Genomic DNA, 26,381 nt, shown 5'->3' with positions numbered 1-26,381 from the left:
TTAGATTGACACCCCTTTTACGCGGAGTTCACAAACCCTACCAAACGTTTGTTTTGATAGTGTGCGTGAGCGCTGTGTAAAAAGTGACAGTTCGTCACTTTTTAGTTTGACTTTGACCAACCAACGGGGTACAAACTAAAAAAGTGTCAAACGAAAAAGTGACCAACTACCGGGGGTTGAGTGTACTACAGTAGGGATTATTAAGCACAAATCGGGCCGATGACCTTATTTAAAGTTGTACTTTTATCACATGAAACGTTAAACTAAAATACTGTGTAAACCAAGGTGTAAACTGTGACTTTATATTTTTGTTTTCACTGTGCGCAGTTTGCGCGCGTTATCAATCTCAATCACCCAAGATGGCGGCCTTTAGCATCCCCCTGGTCAAATTGGAACCAATTTACTGTTCGCCAAAAGTAGAGAGTATTGCTATCGATCACTAAAAAAATTTTTTTTTCAAGAATGAAAAAAATGTGGCTTTTGAGGACCTGGAGTTGAAGTTAAGAAATCTTTAAAAAGTTGAATGCGAGATCGTCATTTTTTATAATTTTAAATTGAAGTCGATGCTGTTGTATCCATCAAGAAGCTGTCTTAAGGAACCATTACACTACCGCAAACAAACAAACAAACTCGCACTTTTTCGTGTTTGAAAGTTTGCCAACTCGCAAACAAGTGAAAATGCATGCAGGCTGACGTTTGTACAAACAAATCCAGGCAAACAAACAAAGCTGGCAAACTGTCAAAATGTGCGAGTGTGTTTGTTTGTTTGCCGTAGTGTAATAGCTCCTTTAATCTTAATTTGATTCCGTTTGAAAACCTACTGGTTTAGTAAAATTCTTCTTTGTTTTTTTAGATCAGCTTCGCTAGAATTAGCAATATTTTTTAGCTGGACCAGGAAGAGCTGTAGGATTCCAAAATCAGCCAGGGAATTTAACTGGGACATCGCAGAATGACACTCTCACCGCAGTTCTTCGTCATCGGTAAAAAAGAAAAACCTCTTCTAACCGATCCAAGCTTAAAAACATACACAAAAACAAAGACAAGCAAAAATTAAACAAAATCAACCGAATATAAAACAGCTCATATACCATACCATTAAGAAAAAAAAGTCATGCTTGTGCTTGAACAACTTCCTACTTTGTAGATGTAAACAAAGTGGGATCATTCGAAAATCACGTTACGCATTCGCTCTATTCATCACCCAGGGGTGAACCAACGATACAAAAAAGCTTCTTTGGTCATAGGGAAGGCCCTCACGAAGTTTGAGACAAATAAATATTATTTCAATTTTTAGCTGTTTGTGGAACGTGAAATACAAAAATATAGTCAGGTTGTTTAAAATTTAATATCATTTTATTATTCATCATTTAACTAATTAACAATAAATAGTGTTACCAATCAACAATGGCTAAATATTTCCTAGAGCTTTGGAATCGCGTCTGACTTGTACTGAGCAACTAAACCTAAACAATTTGCCTATCCCAACCACCAAAACCACCTTTCCTGAAAGCATGCAATGTCCACCATCGCGCCAGGAAGGGCCAGTGTTCGAATCTACCACAGCTTCGGCGCGACCGCCCACGGATCGTGGTGGTGGTCGACGAGGTAGGGCGTGTGCACCGGCACCGGAACCGGCTTGGGAACGGCCACCGGCACGGGCGCGGGCACCGGAACGCCGACGTGTTTGATCACCGGCACGGGGACTGGATGGGCCACCGGCACGGGGTAGGGCCGGTCAACGGGCACGGGGAAGGGCTTCGGGACGGCCACCGGGTAGGGCCGGTCAACCGGGATGGGCACGTGGACCTGCGGGGGGAGGGAGAGGGAGAAAAGAAAATGCATTTTTTTTTATAAATTTCATTAAAGTTGGTGGAAACTTCGGGCAAGACAGTGAGCAAAAGTGCAGCTCTCTATCTATCTATTTAGATTTCTCTCGTTATCTTTGCTCTTCTAGCTCCGGAGTTATGGAGAGTGAGCAGAGTAAACGGGAAGAATGTGAGGGAAAGAGAGTTGCTCGTTTGCTCACTGTCTTGCGCCAAGTTGTTTTGTTCTAAACTTCTTCGTGAAAAATAAAAAGAAATCCTTTTTTTCATTTGGCTTCATTCAACCTAAAAATAACATTACTGTACCTTCATCAAGACAATTATGTTATGACTCCGCAAAAAAAGAACCCGTCAATGGCGGATTATTTCGAAGGAATTTTATTCAGTGACCATAAATAACTTTTTCCTGCCACAACAATGTATTAATATTGATGGAAAATGCGTTGAAAAAGGAATTTTCGTCGAGCTATGAACATTCTTCACACACACGCAATGACCGTTATCCTTCAATATTACTCTGTACCGTATACCATCTCAAAATGGACTTGATTGCTTTATTTGAGGTTAACCCTTTTTTTTTGCTTTACTTTGGAAAGTGTGTCCGGCAACGGCTTTACGGGGGGTAAAAAAGGGCAGCCGCGGCTGGGCTAAATTCCTACGGGTAATAACGGTCGATTGCAATTTTGATTTACGATTAATGGTTGGATGTGTTTTTTTGTTGGTGAATTTGCTGAACAACAGAATGGGGGCTCATTTTTTGAATATTTTATCCCAAACGGATGGATGAATGACCGAAGGGGATCTGAATATTTTGAAAGAAATTATGAAGCCTTTATTTCACGATACAAAATATAAATATACATTATAAAAATGTATAAATTGAAATATAAAGAGGAAGTAGACTTATTTTTGGCACACTCAACTAAGCGACCTTTTCTATTAAATTTGAAAAGACATATTTCCTCTAAATTCCTCGAATTTTCAAGTAAAAATTACAGGTTTGATTTTAATTTGCCAATGTTTTTGTTGCTATACTGCATGAAGGACGTTTTGTTGGCCAATACTAACATTTTAATAGGGTCAAACACTTAATATTACACCCTTTTGAAGTACTTTTCGATTGTAAATTCAACTTGGCATAATAAAAAAGGGTTTAAAAAAATTATGTATAAAATTTATTTTTTTACAAAAATAATTATTTTTGCAAAAAATCTTGCTTAGGTTGAAGAATATGTCTGTTTTTAGGTCAGGAAACAAAAACAAAAACTAATCAAGTAAAATACAAATAATAATACTACAATTTAAAGAACTTAAACAAGTGAAATAAAGTTTTTCATAGAACGAAAGGTGCCTTAAATGATTTGATGGTCGGCACTAAGTAAAAAAGATGATTTTTTATTTCTTATGAATTATTGTAAAATATTCAAGAGATATTTTATTAATATCTTCTTAATAATATTGAATTTTCAATTAAGAAAAAATCGTTCAACTTTTTATAAACTTCAAAATATTTTTATCAGAAAGTTTTGATATATAACCAAATTAATGCCTGCGAAGGTATGGAAAAGTCCTATATCAAAGTATGTTTAATAAAAAAGTATAGAAAATTGCATTACAATTTATATATTTTCTTTGAAAATTTCATGAATAAAACAAATTTTGATACTCAGTACTAGAAGTATTTTTTTGTAATTGTTTTTTTTTTGTAAACCTAAAATTTTCTTACTATTCTTGAGCCAAATAATGCTTTCTAGACAAATATTAAGAAAATTAGCTGAACACTTCAAAATACATACTTTAACAAACGGCCAATCATTAAAATCAGTGAAAAAATTGTTGGTTATGCTCCCAAAACTGTGTAATTAATAAAATTCTGTGCAATCTCAATTTATTTTTTCTCTCAATTTAAACTATTTCGACGGCAACATTTCAAAAGGCATCATGTATATTTTGACTCTTTCTGGGTTATTGCATATTCTGAAAGTACTCCTAATAAACTACCTCTCCACCAAAAATGAGCAAAAATTACTTCAGTGAAGTCTGTTAATTATGAATTTAAATAAAGTAACATAAACAAAATCTCGGGCATCAGCAGTCTCTGTTTATATAGCCCTCAACCTGTCAAATAAAAGACTACATGAACCTTGTGACGAAAAAAAAGCATCATGTAAAAGACGTCATGTACATTTGCCGACGAAAAGCGACTCATAACAAAGGGTGATATAGACGTTGGTGATTTCAAAAGAAGTTATATTTGTTTTTCTTAAATATATTGAAGAAAATAATGTTTTATTGAATATGGATGAACAAGTATCAATAAAAGCAACGTTTTTCATCGTTTGTGATCATTAGAACATCTCTGTTTTCTTTTTATATTAATATGAGAATTGAAAACTGATGCTCAACATTCAAATGCGTTTTTCTCTAAATGCATAATTTGTACATTATGCTTTTTGAAATGTTGGCGTCGATTTGTTCGATTTTTAATGTCCAGATCGGCAAACTCAGGGATCTGTCAATGTTGTTTACGTGTGGTTTTTTTTTGATAAAGTCGTACGGAATAAATCAGGGGGATGCTAAAGGCCGCCATCTTGGGTGATTGAGATTGATAACGCGCACAAACTGCGCACAGTGAAAACAAAAATATTTCTTTTGTTAATAATTCAATTTTTGTTATAAGAATTACTGTAGTAAAAGTCACAGTTTACACAGTAGTTAAGTTAAACGTTTCATGTGATAAAAGTACAACTTTAAATGAGGTCATCGATGTGTGCTTAATAATCCCTACGTTAGTAGTTTATTTTGCAAATAAATTGATAAAAATCATCTCACAAACATGCACTAACTTTAAAACGAAAATTGTGGTAAAATTTTACATAAAAACAATAATTACTTTATTTCCATTTTATGCCTGCAGTTTTTGTACTTTTTTTTACAGTGCGCAGTTGCTTTGTTTTGATTCCGTAACGAACAGCTGTTCTTTTGTGCTGGAGCCAATGTTGACAGCTTGTGTTGGCTACGGGTGAGCTGCCTGTAGTGAGATATAGATGTCGTCCCCCCTGGAATAAATACATACATTTTGTTCCCAAATTATTAAATGCCAGTTTTTCTATCTTTTGCTAATATTTGCGAGATAATTACAATTATTACGTACATTTTTCCACATTTTACATTTATTAGATCTATGAAACGTCCAGCGAAAAAAAAATATAATTCTAAGGAAGCTGATCCACCAAACAGAGAAGATTTTCACTAAACCAGTAGGTTTTCAAACGGAATAAACAACTTCCATTCATAATTATAAAAATGACTATCTCGCCTTCAACATTTTTTAGATTTCTTGACTTCAACTCCAGGTCCTCAAAAGCCATAAATTATCATTCCTGTAAAAAATAAAACAATGTTTGATGATCGATAACAATACTTTCTACTTTGGCTTGGTGCTTGACGGAATTAAATGCTGTTTTCCTAGTGGGACACATGAGATTTAATAAAAAAAAGACAAAAAAACTTTAAAAAGTTTTTATTTTTTTGTTATTTATGTCCGATGCGCATACGACATTTTCAAAAGCCACGCGCCAAAAACTTGGTTCGATCTTGGTTCGATTTTAACTTCAATCGCTTTATACCTATGTGGATGGCAGTCGTGACGTAGCCTTGGGAAAACACGGCTACACGGCCACGGCTAAGGTTTGTATTGGATCTAAAATAATAAAATCAAGAACATTTTTTTTTGCGTTTTTTTCATTTTTTTTTCTATCAATGACTGCCTGTTAAAATTAGAAAATGCATTTTTCCATTACTTTTTCAACGCCATTTAAGATTTGAAAATTTTAAATCACTTTAGCGTAGTTTAGGGGTCATACTTAACCCGGACAATAAAAAAAATTTTTTTTTTTTGGTTTTCGATTATCACAAGATTCGATTAGCCGAATTGGAATTTTGACGAGGCCTTCGGATAATCGAGGCTGGAATGTAATTTGAATACGGGGTATATTTCGAAATTGTGTAGAGGACTTTTAGTTTGCAAATCTAATTTAAAAAAAAATTAATGTTTTGTCAAAAATCATAATGCTTCATTCAACAATATATCTTCATGAATATTTGTTGTGGACACTGCTCTGCGACTCATTTTTTTAAAACAAAGATTTACTGTACATGGGTCATTCCTTCCCAAGTGACCACGCGTCCAACATCAACCTTCACCAAATCTGCTCATATTTGGTTTCACCCCCCCGCCCGTGGCATCCCCCCTCTTTTTCTGTGATTTTTGAAAAACCTCATTTTTAAAATGCATTTTGCTAAGAGAAAAGTGAACAAAAAGTCAACTTTTAGATATGCTAATTTGGCTCCAGAAGCTATCCTGTAAATATGAGGTCATTTGGTTAAGGTTTTAAACCTAAATTAGTGAGTCCAATTTTGACCTGAAGAATTTTTTGAGTTTTTTTTTTTGCAAAATTTAAAAACATGCTCAAAAAATTAACCTGTATCTTTAGGGATCAATTCCTATTTGTAAGGGATTTGACGAACCATTTTAGCAAAACGGGGTTTTTCATTGGTAGAAGAGCAGTTCTCTAGGATTTCGGTCATTCGATTTTTTTTGTATTTTTTAATCCGACTGAAACTTTTTTGGTGCCTTCGGTATGCCCAAAGAAGCCATTTTGCATCATTAGTTTGTCCATATAATTTTCCATACAAATTTGGCAGCTGTCCATACAAAAATGATGTATGAAAATTCAAAAATCTGTATCTTTTGAAGGAATTTTTTGATCGATTTGGTGTCTTCGGCAAAGTTGTAGGTATGGATACGGACTACACTGGAAAAAAATAATACACGGTAAAAAAAATTTGGTGATTTTTTTATTTAACTTTTTATCACTAAAACTTGATTTACAAAAAACACTATTTTTAATTTTTTTTATTTTTTGATATGTTTTAGAGGACATAAAATGCCAACTTTTCAGAAATTTCCAGGTTGTGCAAAAAATCATTGACCGAGTTATGAATTTTTAATCAATACTGATTTTTCAAAAATCGAAATTTTGGTCGTAAAATTTTCAACTTCATTTTTCGATGTAAAATCAAATTTGCAATCAAAAAGTACTTTAGTGAAATTTTGATAAAGTGCACCGTTTTCAAGTTATAGCCATATTTAAGTGACTTTTTGAAAATAGTCGCAGTTTTCATTTTTAAATTAGTGCACATGTTTGCCCAGTTTTGAAAAAATATTTTGAAAAGCTGAGAAAATTCTCTATATTTTGCTTATTCGGACTTTGTTGATACGACCTTTAGTTGCTGAGATATTGCAATGCAAAGGTTTAAAAACAGGAAAATTGATGATTTCTAAGTCTCACCCAAACAACCCACCATTTTCTATCGTCAATATCTTAGCAACTAATGGTCCGAATTTCAATGTTAATATATGAAACATTTGTGAAATTTTCCGATCTTTTCGAAAAAAATATTTTCAAAATTTTCAAATCAAGACTAACATTTCAAAAAGGCCAAACATTCAATATTACGCCCTTTTAAAATGTTAGTCTTGATTTGAAAATTTTGAAAATATTTTTCGAAAAGATCGGAAAATTCACAATTGTTTCATATATTAACATTGAAAATCGGACCATTAGTTGCTGAGATATTGACGATAGAAAATGGTGGGTTGTTTGGGTGAAACTTAGAAAACATCAATTTTCCTGTTTTTAAACCTTTGCATTGCAATATCTCAGCAACTAAAGGTCATCAACAAAGTCGAATAAGCAAAATATAGAGAATTTTCTCAGCTTTTCAAAATATTTTTTCAAAACTGGGCAAACATGTGCACTAATTTTAAAAATAAAAACTGCGACTATTTTCAAAAGTCACTTAAATATGGCTATAACTTGAAAACGGTGCACTTATCAAAATTTCACTAAAGTTTTTGATTGCAAATTTGATTTTACATCGAAAAATGAAGTTGAAAAATTTTACGACAAAATTTCGATTTTTGAAAAATCAGTATTGATTAAAATTCATAACTCGGTCAATGATTTCTGAAAAGTTGGCATTTTATGTCCTCTAAAACATATCAAAAATAAAAAATTAAAAATAGTGTTTTTTGTAAATCAAGTTTTAGTGATAAAAAGTTAAATAAAAAAATCACCAAATTTTTTTTACCGTGTATTATTTTTTTCCAGTGTAGTTCGTATCCATACCTACAACTTTGCCGAAGACACCAAATCGATCAAAAAATTCCTTCAAAAGATACAGATTTTTGAATTTTCATACATCATTTTTGTATGGACAGCTGCCAAATTTGTATGGAAAATTATATGGACAAACTAATGATGCAAAATGGCTTCTTTGGGCATACCGAAGGCACCAAAAAAGTTTCAGTCGGATTAAAAAATACAAAAATTAAAATTGAAGAAATAAGACCGATTTCGTAGAGAATTGCTCAGAAACATTCATATTTAATCGAAGCCAAATAAAAAAGGAGATATATTGAAGATCTGGCAACTCTGCCTACAGTTGTGAGCACCTAAGTGAAATAAATACTTAAATCTGTGAAATAAATACGTAAATCTGGCTGAAAATGACTTTCGAAACCACCTCTCTATTTGCTGGATTTGTTTTCGATTTATATGTTTGTAAATTATGATCTGACAGCACTGTTGAAAGATATTTTGAAGTGATAAATAGACAATTTCATGGAGGAATGAAAAAAAAAACAGATTGAAAAAGGTTGCTGAATAAACTTATTTTTCATTCGTTGAACAATTTTAATGAAAAGGAGTAAAATGTGAGTAAGGCCTCAACCAATCGGGGAACTTGTTTAGTAGTTTCTAAAAAAAATAATCATATTTTCAACCGTCTCCCAAATCAACTCACCTTGACCGGCACCGGGTAGGGCCTGTCGACCGGAACGGCGTACGGCTGGGGAATCGGAATGCCGACCTTTTTCGTGACGACGGTGTGCGTGTGGGCGTGAGCCCCCAGGAAGGGAAACGGGCCCGGTCCGGGTCCAGCGGCGACCACCACTCCGTCGGGACCGGACAGGGGCAGGGGTGCCGGAACTGGGGCCGCCGCAACTGGAACGTCAAAGTGACCACCCACCGGGAGGGGAGCTGGTGCGGCAGGGGCCACGTGGAAGTGACCGTGGCCGAAGGCAGGTCCGTAAATGGGGGCCGGAGCGGCGTACCCGCCAAGGCCCAAGATGCCACGTTTGTCCTTGCGGCTGGCAGCACTGTTGCCGTCACCCTGAAGGTCCCGCACGGGGGACGTCGTAATGGCCATGGCTGCCGTTGCCAGAAGAGCCAGCGGGAGGAGCAGGGTCTGGGGAATGAAATAAATAATAAAACATGAAATTAGATGAGATTAAATTAACTGTAAAAATGGCAACACTGTTTTTTTTGTTTTTTTTTTGTAATTTGACTGAAGATCCACAAACGGTCCTCAATCATCAAAAAAGTCTAGAAAAAAGTACTTAATTTAATCCACGTAACCTCTATCATAACGGCGCCCAAAATTTTGCAACGCCTGCTATGCTGGAGTATCGGTCACGGTTTGGTGGCTTGTAATGAGAAATATTGTGCTTTTTTTTCGTTGTTTTTGGCCGCACGGTTGTTTTTCAGGCTGGGGGAAGAAATTAGAAAAAACGATTTTCTCCGGATCAGTGCAGTCGCGCCGACCCTCTTCCAAGCTCGGTGGAAATAAATTACAAAAAAATGCTGACGAGGACGGATGGGTGATGAATGCTTTTGTTTTGGGATGGTTTCTAGGAACGTAAATTTGTTTCCATGTGAGGTGATGATTTTTCTCGGAAATATCTGCTGAGGGAGAATCATTTTATTACGTAACGTCAAATTTTACACTTTTTTTTTAAATTTTTTTTGAAAAGGAAGTTTTCAATTGCATGTGAAACCAAATCTAATATAAATCATTATCCTCGTCACGTAATGAATGACTGCTCCTAGAGTGAGAAGAATGAGCAATCTTTGCTGAAGCAACGTTGCAAATTTTAAATAATGCGATCCTTGAATGAGAAGATGGGCTTAAAGGAGGAAAACCCATGTGGCTTAGGGTGACCTCAAAAAAAACGACCTCAGGGATACCACCTGATTCGATTCCGTCGGCAAAAATAAGCAACTGTGAAAATTTTGAGCGAAATCGGTCGCTTTTTATCGTTAAAGTTGATGAAAAAAATCTTTTTATATAAAAACGTCTACTTTAAATCGCTAATAACTCGTTAGGGTTAACTCGGATCGTTTGGCCGTCTTGGACAAAGTTGTTTGTCATGAAATTTTTGCGGTTTTTCCCATACAAACAAACGATAAAAAGCGACCCTTATACCTTAACCTTCAGTTAATTAGTTTACCTAAGGAATCAAATTAGGGGGCATCTTTCAAGATTTTCCAAAACAATATTTTTTTCTTGTCACCCTATTATGGCTCTATCTTTAAAAGAGGGGAGCAATGATAAATCGACTATGTCGAATGAGACGAAATTGGGAGCGTGTTTTGATTGGATTAATTTTTAATTCGAATTTTCAGCATATCTAATAATGAATAATAATTAAGTAGGAATAATTGAATTCGCTTATTGAGATTCCAATTTAAAGTTATTGATTGTAAAAATTCGTACTTTATTGTAAATAAAATCTGCTTCAAATAAATAATTAACAGTTTTTTTATGTCCGATTTTAATAATGAGAAGGAATATTTAATTTTTTTAAATATTGCGAGATATTTGTTATTTACATGTAAAATTAAAACATATTTAATACATATTTGAGAAAAATTTTTTTACCCGAAAACTCTGCATATAAATTAGGTTAAATTTTCTAACAAAAACTTAAAAAAATATTTGCAATGGCCTAAGTTTCAAAGTAAAATATGTACTTTTAATCGTTCACAAAATACCATATTTTTTCGAAAGTACTCAAATTTTCATGATTTGCAATATGGGAACCAAACAAAGCCAAATTTTGCATGCTTTTTCACCTTCTTAGTTACTTTATATTACTTTATTTGAAATTTTTCACAAATTACCGTATTTTAAAGAAAATACTAAAATTTTCAATATATGCAATATGGGTATCAAACGAAACAAAATTTGGTTTGCTTTTTCACATTAGTAGAGTTTATTTTGATAAATACAAAAAAAAAATCACAAAATTCCGTATTTTCAATTTTGTCTGCATTTTCATTTGATTCAAGCTTTTTTATGGTTTGCTTTTTCACATCAATTCAGTTTGTTTTTGAAAAATAGTCAAATTTTCATAAATTATCGATTTTTTTTAGAAAATTCTAAAATTTTCAAAATATGCAATATGGATATCAAACGAAACGAAATTTGGTTTGCTTTTTCAAATTAATAGAGTTTATTTTGATAAATACAAAAAAATATATATTTTTTCAAAAGTACTCAAATTTTTTTTAATTTCAATTTTGTCTGCTTTTTCATTTTATTCAAGATTTGATTTTGTAAAATACTGAAATTTTCACAAAATACCGTATTTTTTCGTAAAAACTTATTTTTTATACGCAATATAGGTATCAAATGACGCAAAATTTTGAACGATATGAAGCCTACTCAATTTGAATTTATGTATGAAGCATGCAAAACTTCGCTTCGTTTGATACCTAATACGGAATTTTTTGAAAATTTCACTATTCTCAAAAAAAAAAAAAAAAAAAACAAAACTCTTATAACCTGAAAAAAGCAAGCAATATTTCAATTCTTTTGATACCCATAATGCAAATTTGTGTATTTTCAAAAAGTACGGTTTTATGTGAAAATTTTAATATTTTCATAAAAAAAAACTCTAATAAAGTAAAAAAGCATATATTGTATTTTTTTTGTATTTTCGATAAAACGGTTATTTGTGAAAATTTTACTATTTTCCAAAAAAAAACTTTTATAAATCGCAAAAGAATGCAAAATTGCAATTCGTTTGATACCCATATTGCAAATTTGAGTATTTTCGAATAGATACGGTATTATGTAAATTTTTAATATTTTTTTTTTAAATCTCTATTAAAATGAAAAATCATACAAAATTTCGTTTCGTTACTACCCATAATTGCATATTGTATAATTTTTTGTATTTTCCAAAAAATATGGTAATTTGTGAAAACTTAAGTATTTTCTAAATATTACTCTAATAATTTAAAAAATACGATTCAAAAAATAATTTAATAAATTGAAAGTCACATACAAAAATTCGCTTCGTTTGATACTCATATTGCAAATTATGAAAATTTAAGTGTTTTCGAAAAAATATATTTAAAAATTAACATGACATTGTTGAATTAATCGATTTTAGAAAGACTTCAAAAATGAGTTATCGTTATCGTCAGACGGTAATATTTTCGACGATAATTTTATCGACGATAACTTTATCGATTAACAACCTTGGTAAATATATACAAAAATCTGTACTTTGGGAACGAATTTTCTGATCGATCTCTTTCGCATGATTAGGACATTAGGAGGTATCCGGACTTTCCAGTAAATATAGACACATAGAAAAAAAAACGTGATGTTTAATTTTGGTTTTTGTCACTAAAATGTTATTCCCAAAATGCATGTTTCATGATTTTTGCGATTTTTTATTTGTTTTCGGGTCTAAAAAAGCATAGATTTTAGGATGTTGCAAAATCTGGTACCTGAGAAACATTAAAAAAAGATTGTTGAAAAATTATAAAAATGTTTTAAAAAAACATTATTTTTTTTACATGCAAACATTTTTTTAGGAAATTTTTAGTATTTTTTCGGAAATGTTGTAGTTTTGTTCAACTTAAAAATTCTTAACAAAAAAGCATCCCTGCAAACAATATTTTTGAAAAGCTGTGAAAATGGAGAATCCGATGAAGAAAATCTAGGTTAAATGTCTAAAAAAAAAAAATGCGACACTTATGAAAATTACTCCTTATAACATGAATCTTTCCATCTTGTTCCTGGTAAAAGATATGAGCAACTGAAAATCGATCAGAAAAACATGATGGAAAAACCTGGTTTTGAAAAATTGTGACATTTTCGCTTTTCTCAAATCTTCATATCAGCGACTTTATCTCCATATGAAATAAACATTTATTTATTTATTTGATATTTTCACAAAAAAGATCAACCTTACCTTGTCTAATAAATTAACCTTGATTGATGTCAGATTAGTTTTTTCTTTAATTCTTCCAAATAAATTAAGATTGAGTTGTCTGACACCTGAATGAAAAATAAAAGCATATCTGAACTCGGTTGAATCAGGAAATCAAACAAACCGTTTTTTGCAATTTATTTCGCGAATGAAATCACTCATCATTGAGAAGGGACAGAGAAGTTTTAAAGTTACTCAAGCGTGAACAAACTGTTACACATTTTTTTGGGATGTGTCATACGCTTAATTGTTTACTATGTGAGATGTAAATGGAATCTGAAAAAAGGCAAGGCTGGTTCAATATTTAATTCGAACTTGATACTATTTTTTAAGCCATCAAAGTTTTATTATTATAAAATATTATAAATTTATTAATTTTCCAAGCGTTCCGATATTTAAACGACCAATCATGCGCATTTTTTCAACTTTTTAAATATTTAGGGAACATTGTCCAATTTGTGACAACCCTTAATGCAAGCATGGCTATACAATATGTTGTCAGTACACTCAAGCCCCGGTGGTTGGTCACTTTTTCGTTTGACACTGCCTAGTTTGTACCCCATTGGTTTGACAAAGTCAACAAACTGTCACTTTTTACACGGCGCTCACGCACACTGTCAAAACAAACGATTGGTAGTGTGTGTGAACTCCGTGTAAAAGGGGTGTCAAACTAAAAAGTGACCCAGTTCGTTTGACAACAGTTGATGTCAAACCATCGGGGTTCGAGTGTGGCAGTACACTCAAATAAAAAATGTGTAAAAGTTTCATTGTTTGCGGTTTTTCGTTACGTTCCACAAAAAGAGAATCCCTAGAGATTTATTTTTTCGAGGCATGATTTCCAAACTGACACAGACAGGCAGCGGAATATTTCCATAATCATGACTCTTCGAGGCGTGTAAAACTCGGCACATTTTTTTTGTTGTTGCCAGGAATTAATTTACATGTTGTGGTGTGTACACTTCACATGTTGCATTCGCACAAAAGATTGAATCGGGATTTATTTTTATGCGAAAAAAAAATCCTCCCACGTTGATGGCACCGACAAAATAAACAAATTGGTGATCAGTTCATTAATCGTCGCTGTCAAAGTGTCGGTAGACAGCATTTCAAAGCACAATGAGACGAATTAAATTACGATTGATTTGATGTGAATTTGGCACCCACGACGATACACACACACACACCCGGCAAGGATGAGTTGGGTGTAGGAAGATAAAAAGGTATAATGCAAATGAAGATTGATTGGATTAATATTGATTTGTTCGGAAAGAAAAGGTGTGCTTTGCATGAGATGCTGTTTTGTATCGTCTTTTGATTTTCCAGAAAGTGTTTAGATATTGCCTTGAGGGAAAATGCGTAGAAATGGCAAACAAAGATCTTTTAAGTGATTTGAACATTTTTGTTTGATTAGGTCTAGGTTTTTAAAGAATCAAAGTGGCTTAAACTTTGAACATCTTTGAGTGAATTTGGATTTGACTTTGAACCAAATCATTTCTTTTTAATCAAAACAAGGTTTGAATTAAGTTTTGACTGAAGGATTGATCTCAAGCCAATGACTTGTTTTTATTGCAAAAGTCAATGCTTGAGGCGTGACTTAAAAAAAAAATGCTGAAACTATTGCTTCTATTTAAAACAATTTTTCAATCTACTGTAAACTATTTTTTATGTTTTTTTAAATTTATTTAATAAGGCTTTTTTTTTGGATCCAAGGATAAGGTGTAGGAGGTGTAGGAATCGTCTTCCTGGTTCCTGTCTTAGTGGAGTCGCTGGTAGGTAGTTGGACTGACAATCCAAAGGTCGTCGTCAGTTCGAACCCCGGGGTGGATAGAAGCACAGGTGTTAAAAGAGTTTTGCGCCTCAACAACCAAACCCTCGGACTCCTAGTTTCGAGCAGGAATCTCGTAATCGATCCCCAAAGCAATGCTGTGGAGGCTAATTCAACACATATCAGTTTTAATTCAACTTTACATTATGAAATAACATATTTTTAATTTTTTTTTTTTTGTAACTTGTATTTTCATAATTTTTTGTATTTAAGTGTTAGGTCATGTTATTTTTATAACAAGCGAGTATTTCTCTAAAATATCGCATTTTCTATTTCCAGATTTTTTATTTTGTATGATTTGATTTGGATGAAACTTTGTCCATGTATTCTCTATGTCAAATGAAGCATCAACAATGCTTGTTATACAAAATGGGCTTGTTGTATGTTTTGTTTAGTACTTTTCTAGAAAAAAATATGTACTCGTAATAATCCATTTGTTTTTATTTGACTATTTTTACTATACGTTGAATTTGCGTTTAAGTTTAGGATGGTGCAAAATCTAGTAGGTACCAAAATTAAGATTTTTGAAGAAAAAAAAAAGATTTTTGGAAAAAGTTGACTTCAGACTTAAGAAATTTTTTGATAAAGGAATTTTTGAGGGATTTTTTTCGAAAAATGTTCAGTTTTTACACGGTGTATTTTTTCGAGACCTCAAAGATAAAAAAAACGGTATGTCTGATATTTGGCACCGTGAAAGAAGGGCTCTTTCCCGACGTTTTGCGGGGTATACCGAAATATTTCGTCGGGGGGTCTAGATTAACTTTTATTTCGATTTTATGGGATATTTGTTCAAAAAAGTCACAGAAAATCGGTGCATTCATGTTGGTATCACTCGAGTTTCTTTTGAATAACCAACTATATTTGAACAATATTTGACCTCCACTAAAAATAAATCGAAACAAATTTTCCAGATTTCTAGCTTTTTATTGAAATTTCCTCAAAATTCAAGCTGGAAACCCCGAAACAACCGAAAGTAAATTTTGTCTTTGTACAATTTGTCATGAAAATACAGCAACACATAGTCCGGATACGAATTTGAACATTAAATAATGCAAAACATGGTTTTTTTTAAAAATAATAAGCTGTTTATTAAAAAAATATTTTTTTGCAATTCCGTCATGAAACTACTTACTTTTCCTGTCATTCTTGAACGACGAAATAGCCTACTTTTCTGTACCAAAATAACAGAATCGAATAGCAACACTTTTCAAAATAAATGCTGAAAAGTTCTACTTTGTCTTTTTTTTATTTAAACGATTTATTGACAAAACACATGCAAATTTGACATAAAATTTCACTCAGTGTGATTTTTTCAGCACTCTTTGTATTTATCCAACTCGGTGAACCTCGTTGTACGACTCGTGCTGAAAAATTCCTCTTTTTGCAACTTGTTGCATAAACAACTATTTTGCAATTCCGTCGTGAAACTAATTACTTTTCCTGTCATTCTTGAACGACGAAATAGCCTACTTTTCTGTACCAAAATAACAGAATCGAATAGTAACCTTTTTCAAAACAAATGCTAAAAAGTTATACTTTGCAGCACTGAAATTGATCCTGAAAAGTTGAACTTTTTAGCACTAGTTTCAAAAAGTTATACTTTCAACATTTTTTTAATTAAACGATTCATTGACTCAATGCATGGACATTTATCCTATAAATCTGTTCCAAGGGTGTTTTCGGAATTGCAAAAAAACGTTTTATGGAACTCGTAGCAAAACTTGATTTTTTCATCACTCGTCGTATTTATCCAACTCGGTGAACCTCGTTGCTGAAAAAATCCTCTTTTCGCAACTTGTTGCATAAACTACTATTTCAATGCTCTGCCACATTACGCCATTACATTTTTAAACATTTTAGAATCAATCACATTGTTGAGAACAGTTTTCTGAACAAGTTCCATAAAAAAGTATCAGTTTTGGTTCAATTAGTGCGTCCATCCCGGGAATTCCCGGGACAAAAATCCCGGGATTTTCCCAAAACCGGGAATTCCCGGATCCCGGGATTTTCCATAATTTGTCCCGGGAATTCCCGAAATTGAAAAAAATAATCATATTTTGTTCTGGAAATTCAGATTTGGTTGTGGAAATAGTAGAATACTAAGTAATCGATAAGAAGCATTAAAATATAAGATCAGTTGAATACTAATTTGTCGATACATTGCATTTAAATTTGAATTCGGCGAATATAAGCATTTATTTGGCTTATTAGGAAAAAATATTATAATCTCCTATACTTATTCAGACTTTAGACCCGATTTTCCTCCGGTTGGCGGTAGTAACTTTAAGTTAATTTATTAAATATGTTTTATTTAAATCTATCAATTCAAAATTTATCTAAAATTTTACATTGACTGGTATCATTTTATTTGCTGTCGTTTTTTTGTTTTTAAAGACAAATAAAAGAAACTTTTTAAGCTGTTTTACTCATGTCAAATAAAAAAATATAAGGGAAATATTTTCAAAAAAAACTTATGTAATTTGAGCCGCAAATGAAAACAAATATTCCAATTGGAATTAAAAATTGTATTTGATTTAAAATCCAAACACCACAAAGAACAAAATTGAGGTTTATCAATTTTTATTTTCTTTTAGGCTATTTAAAAACTGTTGTCCTTGTTTAGATTGAAGTGAAGATTATCACCATTTAATATTATTTAGCTAATTTTATTACTGATACAAAAATTTGCCGGGATCCCGGGAATTCCCGGAATTTCAAAAATATTTTTCCCGTTTCCCGGGAAATTCAAAACCCGGGAAAATTGGACGCCCTAGGTTCAATATAAGCAGAGATATGCCCAATTTCCTGAAATAAATATTGCCTTTTTCTAAAATTTCTTAATTTAATTCTCTTTCACATGATGGGCACTGCCTACTGAGATATTTTTTATAATGATAATATTTTTTTGAAACAAAAAATTATAACAAGTTTTGACGAAATTCATGAAATTTGTTTTTTTTTATTTCCCAAAATATTTTTTTTTATTTTTTATATATTTTAGGAGATAAAACCCCGCATCTTTGAAGCCATTCAGAAGTATGGACCAAAATTTTGCCGACAAGTTATGATTTTTTTTAGATTGTGATTTTTGTAAAAATTGAAATCCTGTACTTAAAAATGTTTGGCCAAACATTCAATATTACGCCCATTTGAAATGTCAGTCTTGATTAAAAAATATTGTTTTTAAAAGATCGGAAATTTTCACGAATGTTTTATGTTTTAACAGTGTATCTCAGCAACCAGTGGTCCAATCTTCAATATTTCCTAGACGAAATTGTAGGAAACTTTTTAAACTTTTCGAAAAAGATAGATGAATGTATATTCATGGACACTATTTTGAAAAGTAAAAAACCGATAAAATTAAACTTTAAATGGCTGTATTTTGAAAACAGTGCACTTAATCAAAAAAAAATTGTAAACTACTTTTCGATTGCAAATTCGTTTTTACAAAAAATGAAAAGAATTCAAAAAATCATTAGTAAATACAATTTTTTTTTCAAAGATCACTATTTAAAAAAAAATTGGCGTAATTTTGGTCCATACTTCTGAATGACTTAAAAGATGCGGGATTTTGTCCCCTTTAAAACATATCTAGATTAAATTTTCAAAATGTCATATCTGCATAGAAAACCCATGTCTCATAGGTTATTTTGAAAATGTACTCCAGATATATATAAAAAATAAAAAAAAAACACGGATTCTGGGAAATTTAATTTTTGTGAAAAAAAGTTGATTCTAAATCATTTCTGGAGTTTTTTTTAAAAAGGTCCTATAAGCTATTGTGTTTCTTATGTTTATAAGACCTATTAAAAAACTCTAGATTTTTTTTCCATGTATCAATTCTTTCCTGAACAGCCCTCATCAATACCGACAACTTTTCAATCAAAAATAATTCCATGAAAAAGTATGAATATTTACGCACCATTTTTCTATGAACAGCTGCCAAAATTGTTTGGAAACTTGTAACGTCATGATTCGAAATCCGGACACTTAGTAGCAAATCATTTTCGTTATAGCTGACAAAAAATCATGTAATGAGTTGGAAATGAAGAAATATCATCAGGATGTAGTATTAACAGTCAGTTTTAAGTGAATGCATGCAAAATATGTCTTTTCTAACAATTTTTCATCAGAATTTGAAAATTAAAATGGCTTGTTGTGCTTCGAATCCCGGACACTGATAAAAACTGATTCGAAATCCGGACACTTTTGCTTCGAATTCCGGACACTCGTTTTTGCTAATGAATTGCACAAATTTGGACTGAAATGTTAGTGAATGGCATTCTTTAGGTCTCAAATAAGCTGTTAACATCAAAACAATCGATATTTTGTATAAAAATTTGCGAGAATTTAAGGAAATCGAAACCATAAATTTATGCTTTGCCTTCCCGGTGCTTCGGACGCCTATGAAATATTTCACGTGAAATGTTTCGCATTTTTGGCTATCTTATACCCGGGCAGACGGTAATAACAAAATTCATGTCTTTTCAATAACAAATTTTGTTAAAATAACAAAAACTGTTATTGAATATTCTTGTAAATAAATTTTGGAAGAAAAAATAATAACTGTTTCTGTTATTTTAACAAACAATGTTATTGGGATGATATTCAATTGGAAATGTGGAATAATATAATAATAACAGTTTAAGTTATGTTTTTCCATTTAATTCCATAATAACAGGAACTGTTATTGGTTTGATATTCCATTGGAAATGTGAAATAAGATGATAATAACAGTTTAAGTTATGTTTTCTATTTTATTACATAATAACAGGAACTGTTATTGGTTCGATATTGCATTGGAAATGAGGAATAAGATGATAATAACAGTTTAAGTTATACCCGAGGTCGCATATACCCGAGCCGGAGGTCGTAACAGGAGTTTCAAAAAAAATATACTTTTTGTATTTTGTATCAAAATAGTTACTGAATCTGTTGTATTTTGTATCAAAATATTTACTGAATCTGTTAAATTAAGAAAATAAAATTTAGAAAGTATTAAAATGCTGCACTGTGGATTCAAAAAAGCTCTGGTTAACTATTTAAAAAAAAACTAAATGAAATAAAGTAGAGGATTTGCTGTTGATGTGTAAGTGATCATTTTCCTCATTCCTTGGACATTTTCAAAAATGTTTTGTGCATATTGGTAACTATTTCTGCCCTGTTTTTATTTCACAGAGCGAATTGAAAGACAAAAACAACCGCTTTTTCTTGGATGGAGTAATAAATTGGATAAAAATTCCAGTATTTCCCCGATTACAAAACATTGTAACCAAAAACAAAAAGTCAACAAACTCATGACTCATCCTTAATTTTATACCGATTATAGTCTACGACAGAAATTTGACGATTAATACTTATTGGTCGAAGATTTTTGTTTGCAATCTTTATTTAAGGATTAAAAATTTATAAATTGAACTCTTTTAAAAAAAATCAAGATTAGAAGATTTATAATTTTCGGAACATATAAACACGACCAACTACAAGTAACTGACAAGTTAGTGTCAAAGTCAACTTTATTGACATCATTAGATAAATCGAGTGGCTAACATTAACGGCTCACGCCCCCCTAAAGCACGCGCTTTGCGAACACGTTCTTGTCGGTCAGCTTATCGTTGTGCTTGGTCTCGATCGCCACATGAAGAAGTGCCCAAAGAATTCGGCCGGATGTCGAGGGAGATACGCACGCGCATCACCGTATCGAACGCGATCAGACGCGAGTGTCCTTTATCAGGTTGTTCTCCAGCAGCTGCGTGCGATATCGGCTTACGAGAAAGAAGGTTGAAGCGATCAGTTAAACCAGTACACTCAGGCTTCTTATCTGGAAGAAAATGTACTTGTAGATATCACCTCCGGTCATCCGGGCACCTGTCCGATGGTCGCCAAATCGATGTACAAGTTGCTCATGATAAACAGAACCACGGTAACGCCCGCACCGACACACTCCTAGCCGAGCTCGTTGTACGCAGTGGCGACTGGGGCGCTGCTGAAGGGAAGGACTCAATTAAACCAACTATTTCTCCCACAAGATAGATCTCCACTCGTTCAGCACCGTCTTCCCTTGTCCGTGCCGAGCGGCTTGCGGTTGTCGCGAGCATTCAGCTTGCCGGGCGCTTCCACAATTAGCAGGGACGAGTTGTACACGTATAGCTGCCGGCGCAGTCCGACGCCTTGAGCGCTTCCAGGCCGGCAGTCGGATGGTCCCGGTTTCACTCGTGTCTTCAAACATGCTGCATCAGTCGATCACGTCGGTGGACTCTTCCGGATCGACAAGTAAACCGTCCAGCATGGGCATGACGGACTACGACACGTTAATCACGAATTCCATCGCCGGTGACTTCGGCGGGGTATTGTTCCGGCAGTAGTTCTCGGTGGCCACAAACTCGTACGCTCGTAAACTCTGGGCGCTCGTACTTGTTCATTCACTGGCCGGTTTGATCCAGATGCTGCAAGTACTCCGCAGGAACTTCGACAAACACTGGAAGCGACGTCCTCCGTCGTTGAACGGTAGCTACACCGCGGCGCCTTTTTGCCAAAATTGACGATCGGCTTGGCCTTCTTGAAATAGCGACGACACTGAAGTAAACAATACTACAATTGGTTATCCTGAATTGGCATAAAATAATTTTGAAATTTACGACTCACATTTTGACCATTTGTTTTGGAAAATCTTCGACTGTTCGAAACGGTACTGACATCTCACGTCATATTTGAACAGAACTGATCGATCACTTTAAGCCAAGATACAAACCTCAATCAAATATTGACCGAAGATGGCAGTACTGTGTCTTGATGGTGGTATTGTCCTTTGCAATTCTTTTCAAAAAGCAATAAATTTTACTTAACTTTTTGGCTCCATAAACAAAACTATCCGGCAAATTGTTGGTTTGAATACAATAGTAAAAGTGTTATTCTTCTACAGAAAAATAAACATTAGAATTCGTGTGAACAAAAGTGGCAAATAATGTTTATTATATCAAAACGTCCGCCAGTAAAGTTTTTCGTGCAACGCGCAATACCGCGATCTCTTTTTTTCTGCCCCCCGCGCGACGTCGGACACGACGAGTGTGCGAGCGCTCGCTCTGGGAAATGTCAAAACAACAATCGCAGCTGGCTTTTTGTTTATGTCGGTCGTCGCCGCGAACTTTGCGTTCAACTTTTCGCGTTTGTTTGTTTGTTTACAATCGTTGCTGGAAAAAGTGAAGTGAAGACAAAGCTGTGTCCTGAATCCGGTTCCGTCGTGTTTGTTTATGTCCGCGGTGGAATTGAAGCCTGAAAAATCGTATTCAGGTGTATTATTTTGGCTGTGCGAGAGGAATCTTTCACTGGAGGAGGCGGGAATCGATTTAGCGGAAGTCTGTGGCAAATCCCCGTGTGTGTGTGTGTGTGTGTGTGTGTGTGTGTGTGTGTGTTTTTTTTTAAAGTGATTAATAATGTAAAAAAAAAATAAAATGATGTTTACTGCTCATGCAACAAGCTTCGGCCAGGTTTGATTGTTTTCGCGGCGCCTGACCTGAAAACAAATGCACCAGATTCTCGCCCAGCTGGATCAAAACCTCCTGAGAAGGAAATTTGCAACGAAGGTGGCAGCCGATTCCGGGATTGTTCCTCCACCGTGTGCGAATCCTTCGAGCGGGTAGGTTGATCCTTGATCAATCCGATTTTGTAAAAGGACAAAATTGGTTGGATTCTAGTTGATTAGTTTGTTTGTTTTGAAATGAGCCTGGTTCTTTAATCTTATGAATCTTACGTGAGGCTTAAAGGGGATTGTTCACATTCCGGAACTTTCCTTTCAATCTAAACAAATCAACTGGAAAACCACGAAATTTTGTCTTTGTAAACAAACATGCCATTCTGTTTGTTGATAAAGGTTTCTTCTCAGATTTGGGGTTCTGAACTCGGCGTGTTTTTGTCTGAAGATTCTTCCGGAAAAATCCGACTGACTGACGGTTCAGACTGCCGGTGCCGACGACAATTTGTTGGATTCAACCTGATCGTGAACATCCCGTTTGAAACCCTGGTCAGTTGTCGAGTTGTTGTTGTTCCTCAACGAAAGTTCCTCTATCAGCAGGCGTGGTTAATTAGATAAGTATATTTAACTATTCCACCACTTTCTCCTTCTTTTCAACTTCTCTTCTTCACTGTCCTCGTTCTTATCCTCCTCATCTCCCTCCAGGAGGAAATCTCGGGTTTGTTTTAAAGGTCCTAAGCGCCAGTTGTAAACAAAGCAGTTTTTCGATTCGATTATTCGATATCAATTTTTTTTTTCGATTAATTTTTTAAGCTTTTTAGGTGTTTTTGTGAAACCGCCTCGAGTCAAGGGTATTTAAAAGCAAAAAGTCAAGGGTATTTAAAAGCAAAAAAAAAATGGTTTATTGTATCTCTCAAGTCAAACCTTCAGGATTGAGATATTTATTAGCCAAAAGACATGTTTTTCCATCGAGCACCTAATGTTGACTAAACCGTAATTAGATGACCAATTGCAGATTAGAAATTTTATTAGAATGGGCTCATTTCCCATACTTTATACGGTCAAATTGTCATTGAAGAATTGATTCTTTGTGTTTTTATTTTTCTCTTTTTCGCAGGACTGGAAACTAAAAATCAATCTGGTATTTTATGTTGGAGAAAACTTTTTGCGCACACTGGATTCAAACTGGCGCCCAATGGACTGATAAAAAAAACCTAACACAATCCTTAGCCTGAAAGATGGATTTCCAGATGGTCAAAGTAAGTTAAAATAATTATTCGAGGTGAACCTATCACTTTTTTCTATTGATTGTATGTTGAAAATTCATCATAGCAAAAAAAAATGCTGGATGAATTTTAAAAGTAAATTGTAGCTTTTAAAAGATGCGATAGTAACACCGACCAACAAAATTTCTGCGTAGGCTCAGAAAGACGTGTACTTTGATTTTTTCAAAAATATTTAGACATGGCGGAATGGTTTTCTTCAAAATTTGTATGGAGAATGCTGTTCGCTAGTCCCACATATTGCATGCAATTTTTGCTTGTATTCAGCAGCGACGAACCGCCCTGATTCTCCATACAAACTTTTGAGAAAAACTATTCGGTCCCGTCTAAATATTTTTGAAAAATTCAAAGTGTGTTCGAGTTGAGGCTGCGCAGTCATTTTGTCAATTTTTGTAGGTCAGTGTAATCATTTTGAAACATTTTGAAACATTTTGTTACAATAATCAAGCAATACATAAACAAAGGACTTTTCCCTTTTCTTTAAATTTATTTGGCTTTATCCGTATACAACTTTACTGGACTTAATTATGTTCTTAATTCTCCCCAAAATGTCCCAGGCATTGAAAGTTTGTAAAATGTTGCAAAATAATTATTTTAAACTATTTAAATACTTGTTATTATATTTGAAGGGCTTTTTTTTTTGAAAAAGTGAAAGCGTGGTGGGGGGAAGTTGGGTTCAAAATTAGGAGGGTGCACTGGAATCTATTTTTGGGATCAAAAGCTTTGAGCTGTAGCAAAGTTTACTAGCCTCAAATAATTCGAATGCACAGCTATCTAAAAACAGATTTTGATACAGCAAAAAATATTTCAATCTATTTTTGATACAATTTTGATATTTTTAGTTATTTTTTCTGTTTTTGTTTCTGTTACAAACTTCTGCTCAGGCAACTTTCCATGTGACAAAATAATAACACTTTTTGTTATGCAATCAATCCATATAAATAACACTTTTTGTTATTTGGGTGCACCCCATCCATCGCTCAGAATAACTAACCTTGTTATTCTATTGTTCTGGATTCTATGTTATTAGAATGTTATTGTAATAACAGAGCAATAACAATTTTAGTTATTTTTCGAACAAATCTTTGTTATGGAAATTTGTTATTTTAACAACTAATCCGATCATCCCAATAACGGATTTTGATCTTCTCACAATATCAAAAACTGACCTTCCCAAGTTATTTCCGTCTGCTCGGGTAATTTTATTTAATTTAATTGTTTTGACATTGACTACAGCGTTCAAACAAACTTTAAACGAAAGTTGATGTTAGAATTTATCAAATAACACAGTTTTGACATTCAAAATGCAAACTTATATCCAAATTATTGATAAAACAAGATGAGGTGTCCGGGTTTCGAAGCGTCCGGGAATTCGAATCATGACGTTATTGGTAAATCAATGACACAAAATGGCTTGTTTGGTTATAGGGAAGGCCCTCACAAAGTTTGAGCCAAATAAAAAAAAGACCGCAGAGTTAATTTTAATTTTTTTTCTAATTGAGCTAAGGGTCATTGTGCTTAGACAAACAAGTTTTATCGTTGTGAACAATAATGTCCGAAATTAAAAAAAAAGATTTCAGGGTCGAATTCTGATATTTTGAATTATTAAAAAAAAAAAAAAAATAACAAAAATAGAAGGTTTCAAAAACATATTTTAATTTTATTTTTAAAATCAAAACATATGTTTTTTTGAGTTTCTGTCAAAAAATGGTGATCCAGGATTGAGTTACATGTTTGCAATAAAAAGAGTTGTGTGCTTTTGACATCGTCTGTAAAGCTTTTTAAAGGGACGTCAAAACACACATTTTCCGAAAGATTAAAAAGCATTTGTAATTACTTTGAAAACCTTTTTTACCAAATATTGAAGCATCCCGTTCACCAGTTCTTTTTTCTATCCAGTAGACTGGTCCTCTAATCTAGTTCGTGCCGTATTCGCTTATGTGCTATCTTGTGACACGTCTTATCTTTTTACAGCAGACGTGTCACAAGATAGCACACAAGTTAAATTTTCTACTGTTTGCTGGATAAAAAACTTCTATATATTATTAGTTTTTTTTCCGAAAGTTCACATGATTTTGAACTAATCTGCACCATGACCTCAAAATTGACAAAATTACATATGGGACGGACTTGATTTGACCGGCAGTAGACTTCTTTTATGATGTTGGATGGAATTTGATTGCCAGTCAAATATTTTCAATGTTCCGTGAAATAGAGTTTTGAAATGATAAACTTTCCGATATTGTTTTCAAGGGTACTGAAGAGCAGCATTTTTAAGAGTAACTTTATTGAAGTTTTTGCACTTTTTTCTGTTTGATGAAAACATTTAAAACACATTTTTTTGTAATAGTTTATACATTTGCGAGCAAATTAACTTATTATAATTCACTCCCCTGTTCAATTTACTTAAAATCACGTACCACAAATTTCATTCCCATCACTGCAACTTTCCGGTAACAGTCGATGCTGTTATCACACTTTTACAATGATTTCGTCACGCCAAATCACTAACACACACCAACTTCCGCAATATCACTCCACCCCTTGGTTTCTTCTCGGCACTTGGCACTGTAGTATACTGCAGGTGACGACTAATTACGGGGTCTTCGGAGTCCTCTTCTTTTTCTTCGTTTTATCAACGACCCACGTGGGTGGTGCCGGGGGACGGAACGGGTTTAATCGATGGACGGCACGCGAAAAGTGTTGGACGCGGTCTGATTTGAATATTTTATTTGGCGACCGATTTATAGCTTCGACTCCCACGCGCTGGGCCAATTTTGCTGCGGATGATCAATGGTTGAATTGGAATGGGGGTGGTGGGAAGGGAACCATTGGCTGCAACGAT

At 33.7% G+C, this 26,381-nt stretch overlaps 1 protein-coding gene across 1 annotated transcript; it reads right to left on the bottom strand.

The window, feature by feature from the left end:
- Positions 1-1,369: 1,369 nt before the first annotated feature.
- LOC119770435 (tetra-peptide repeat homeobox protein 1-like) lies at positions 1,370-26,236 on the bottom strand. The gene is made up of 3 exons (XM_038265342.1): positions 25,957-26,236; positions 8,694-9,137; positions 1,370-1,806 (listed from the first exon to the last, which is right to left on the bottom strand). The coding sequence occupies exons 1-3, from the start codon at positions 25,972-25,974 to the stop codon at positions 1,555-1,557; spliced, it is 714 nt and encodes a 237-aa protein (XP_038121270.1). The 5' UTR covers positions 25,975-26,236; the 3' UTR covers positions 1,370-1,554.
- Between the last annotated feature and the right edge of the window lie 145 nt (positions 26,237-26,381).

This window comes from Culex quinquefasciatus, chromosome 3, assembly GCF_015732765.1.
Source record: "Culex quinquefasciatus strain JHB chromosome 3, VPISU_Cqui_1.0_pri_paternal, whole genome shotgun sequence".
In the NCBI taxonomy this organism is placed as follows: domain Eukaryota; kingdom Metazoa; phylum Arthropoda; class Insecta; order Diptera; family Culicidae; genus Culex; species Culex quinquefasciatus.
The sequence above is the reverse complement of the archived record's forward strand: the minus strand, read 5'-3'. Positions and strand labels throughout refer to the sequence as shown.

Coding starts and splice junctions, on each gene's coding strand:
- LOC119770435 (XM_038265342.1), bottom strand. Junction 1,807..8,693: donor CCTACCCGGTGCCGGTCAAG/GTGAGTTGATTT, acceptor CTCCCCCCGCAG/GTCCACGTGCCCATCCCGGT.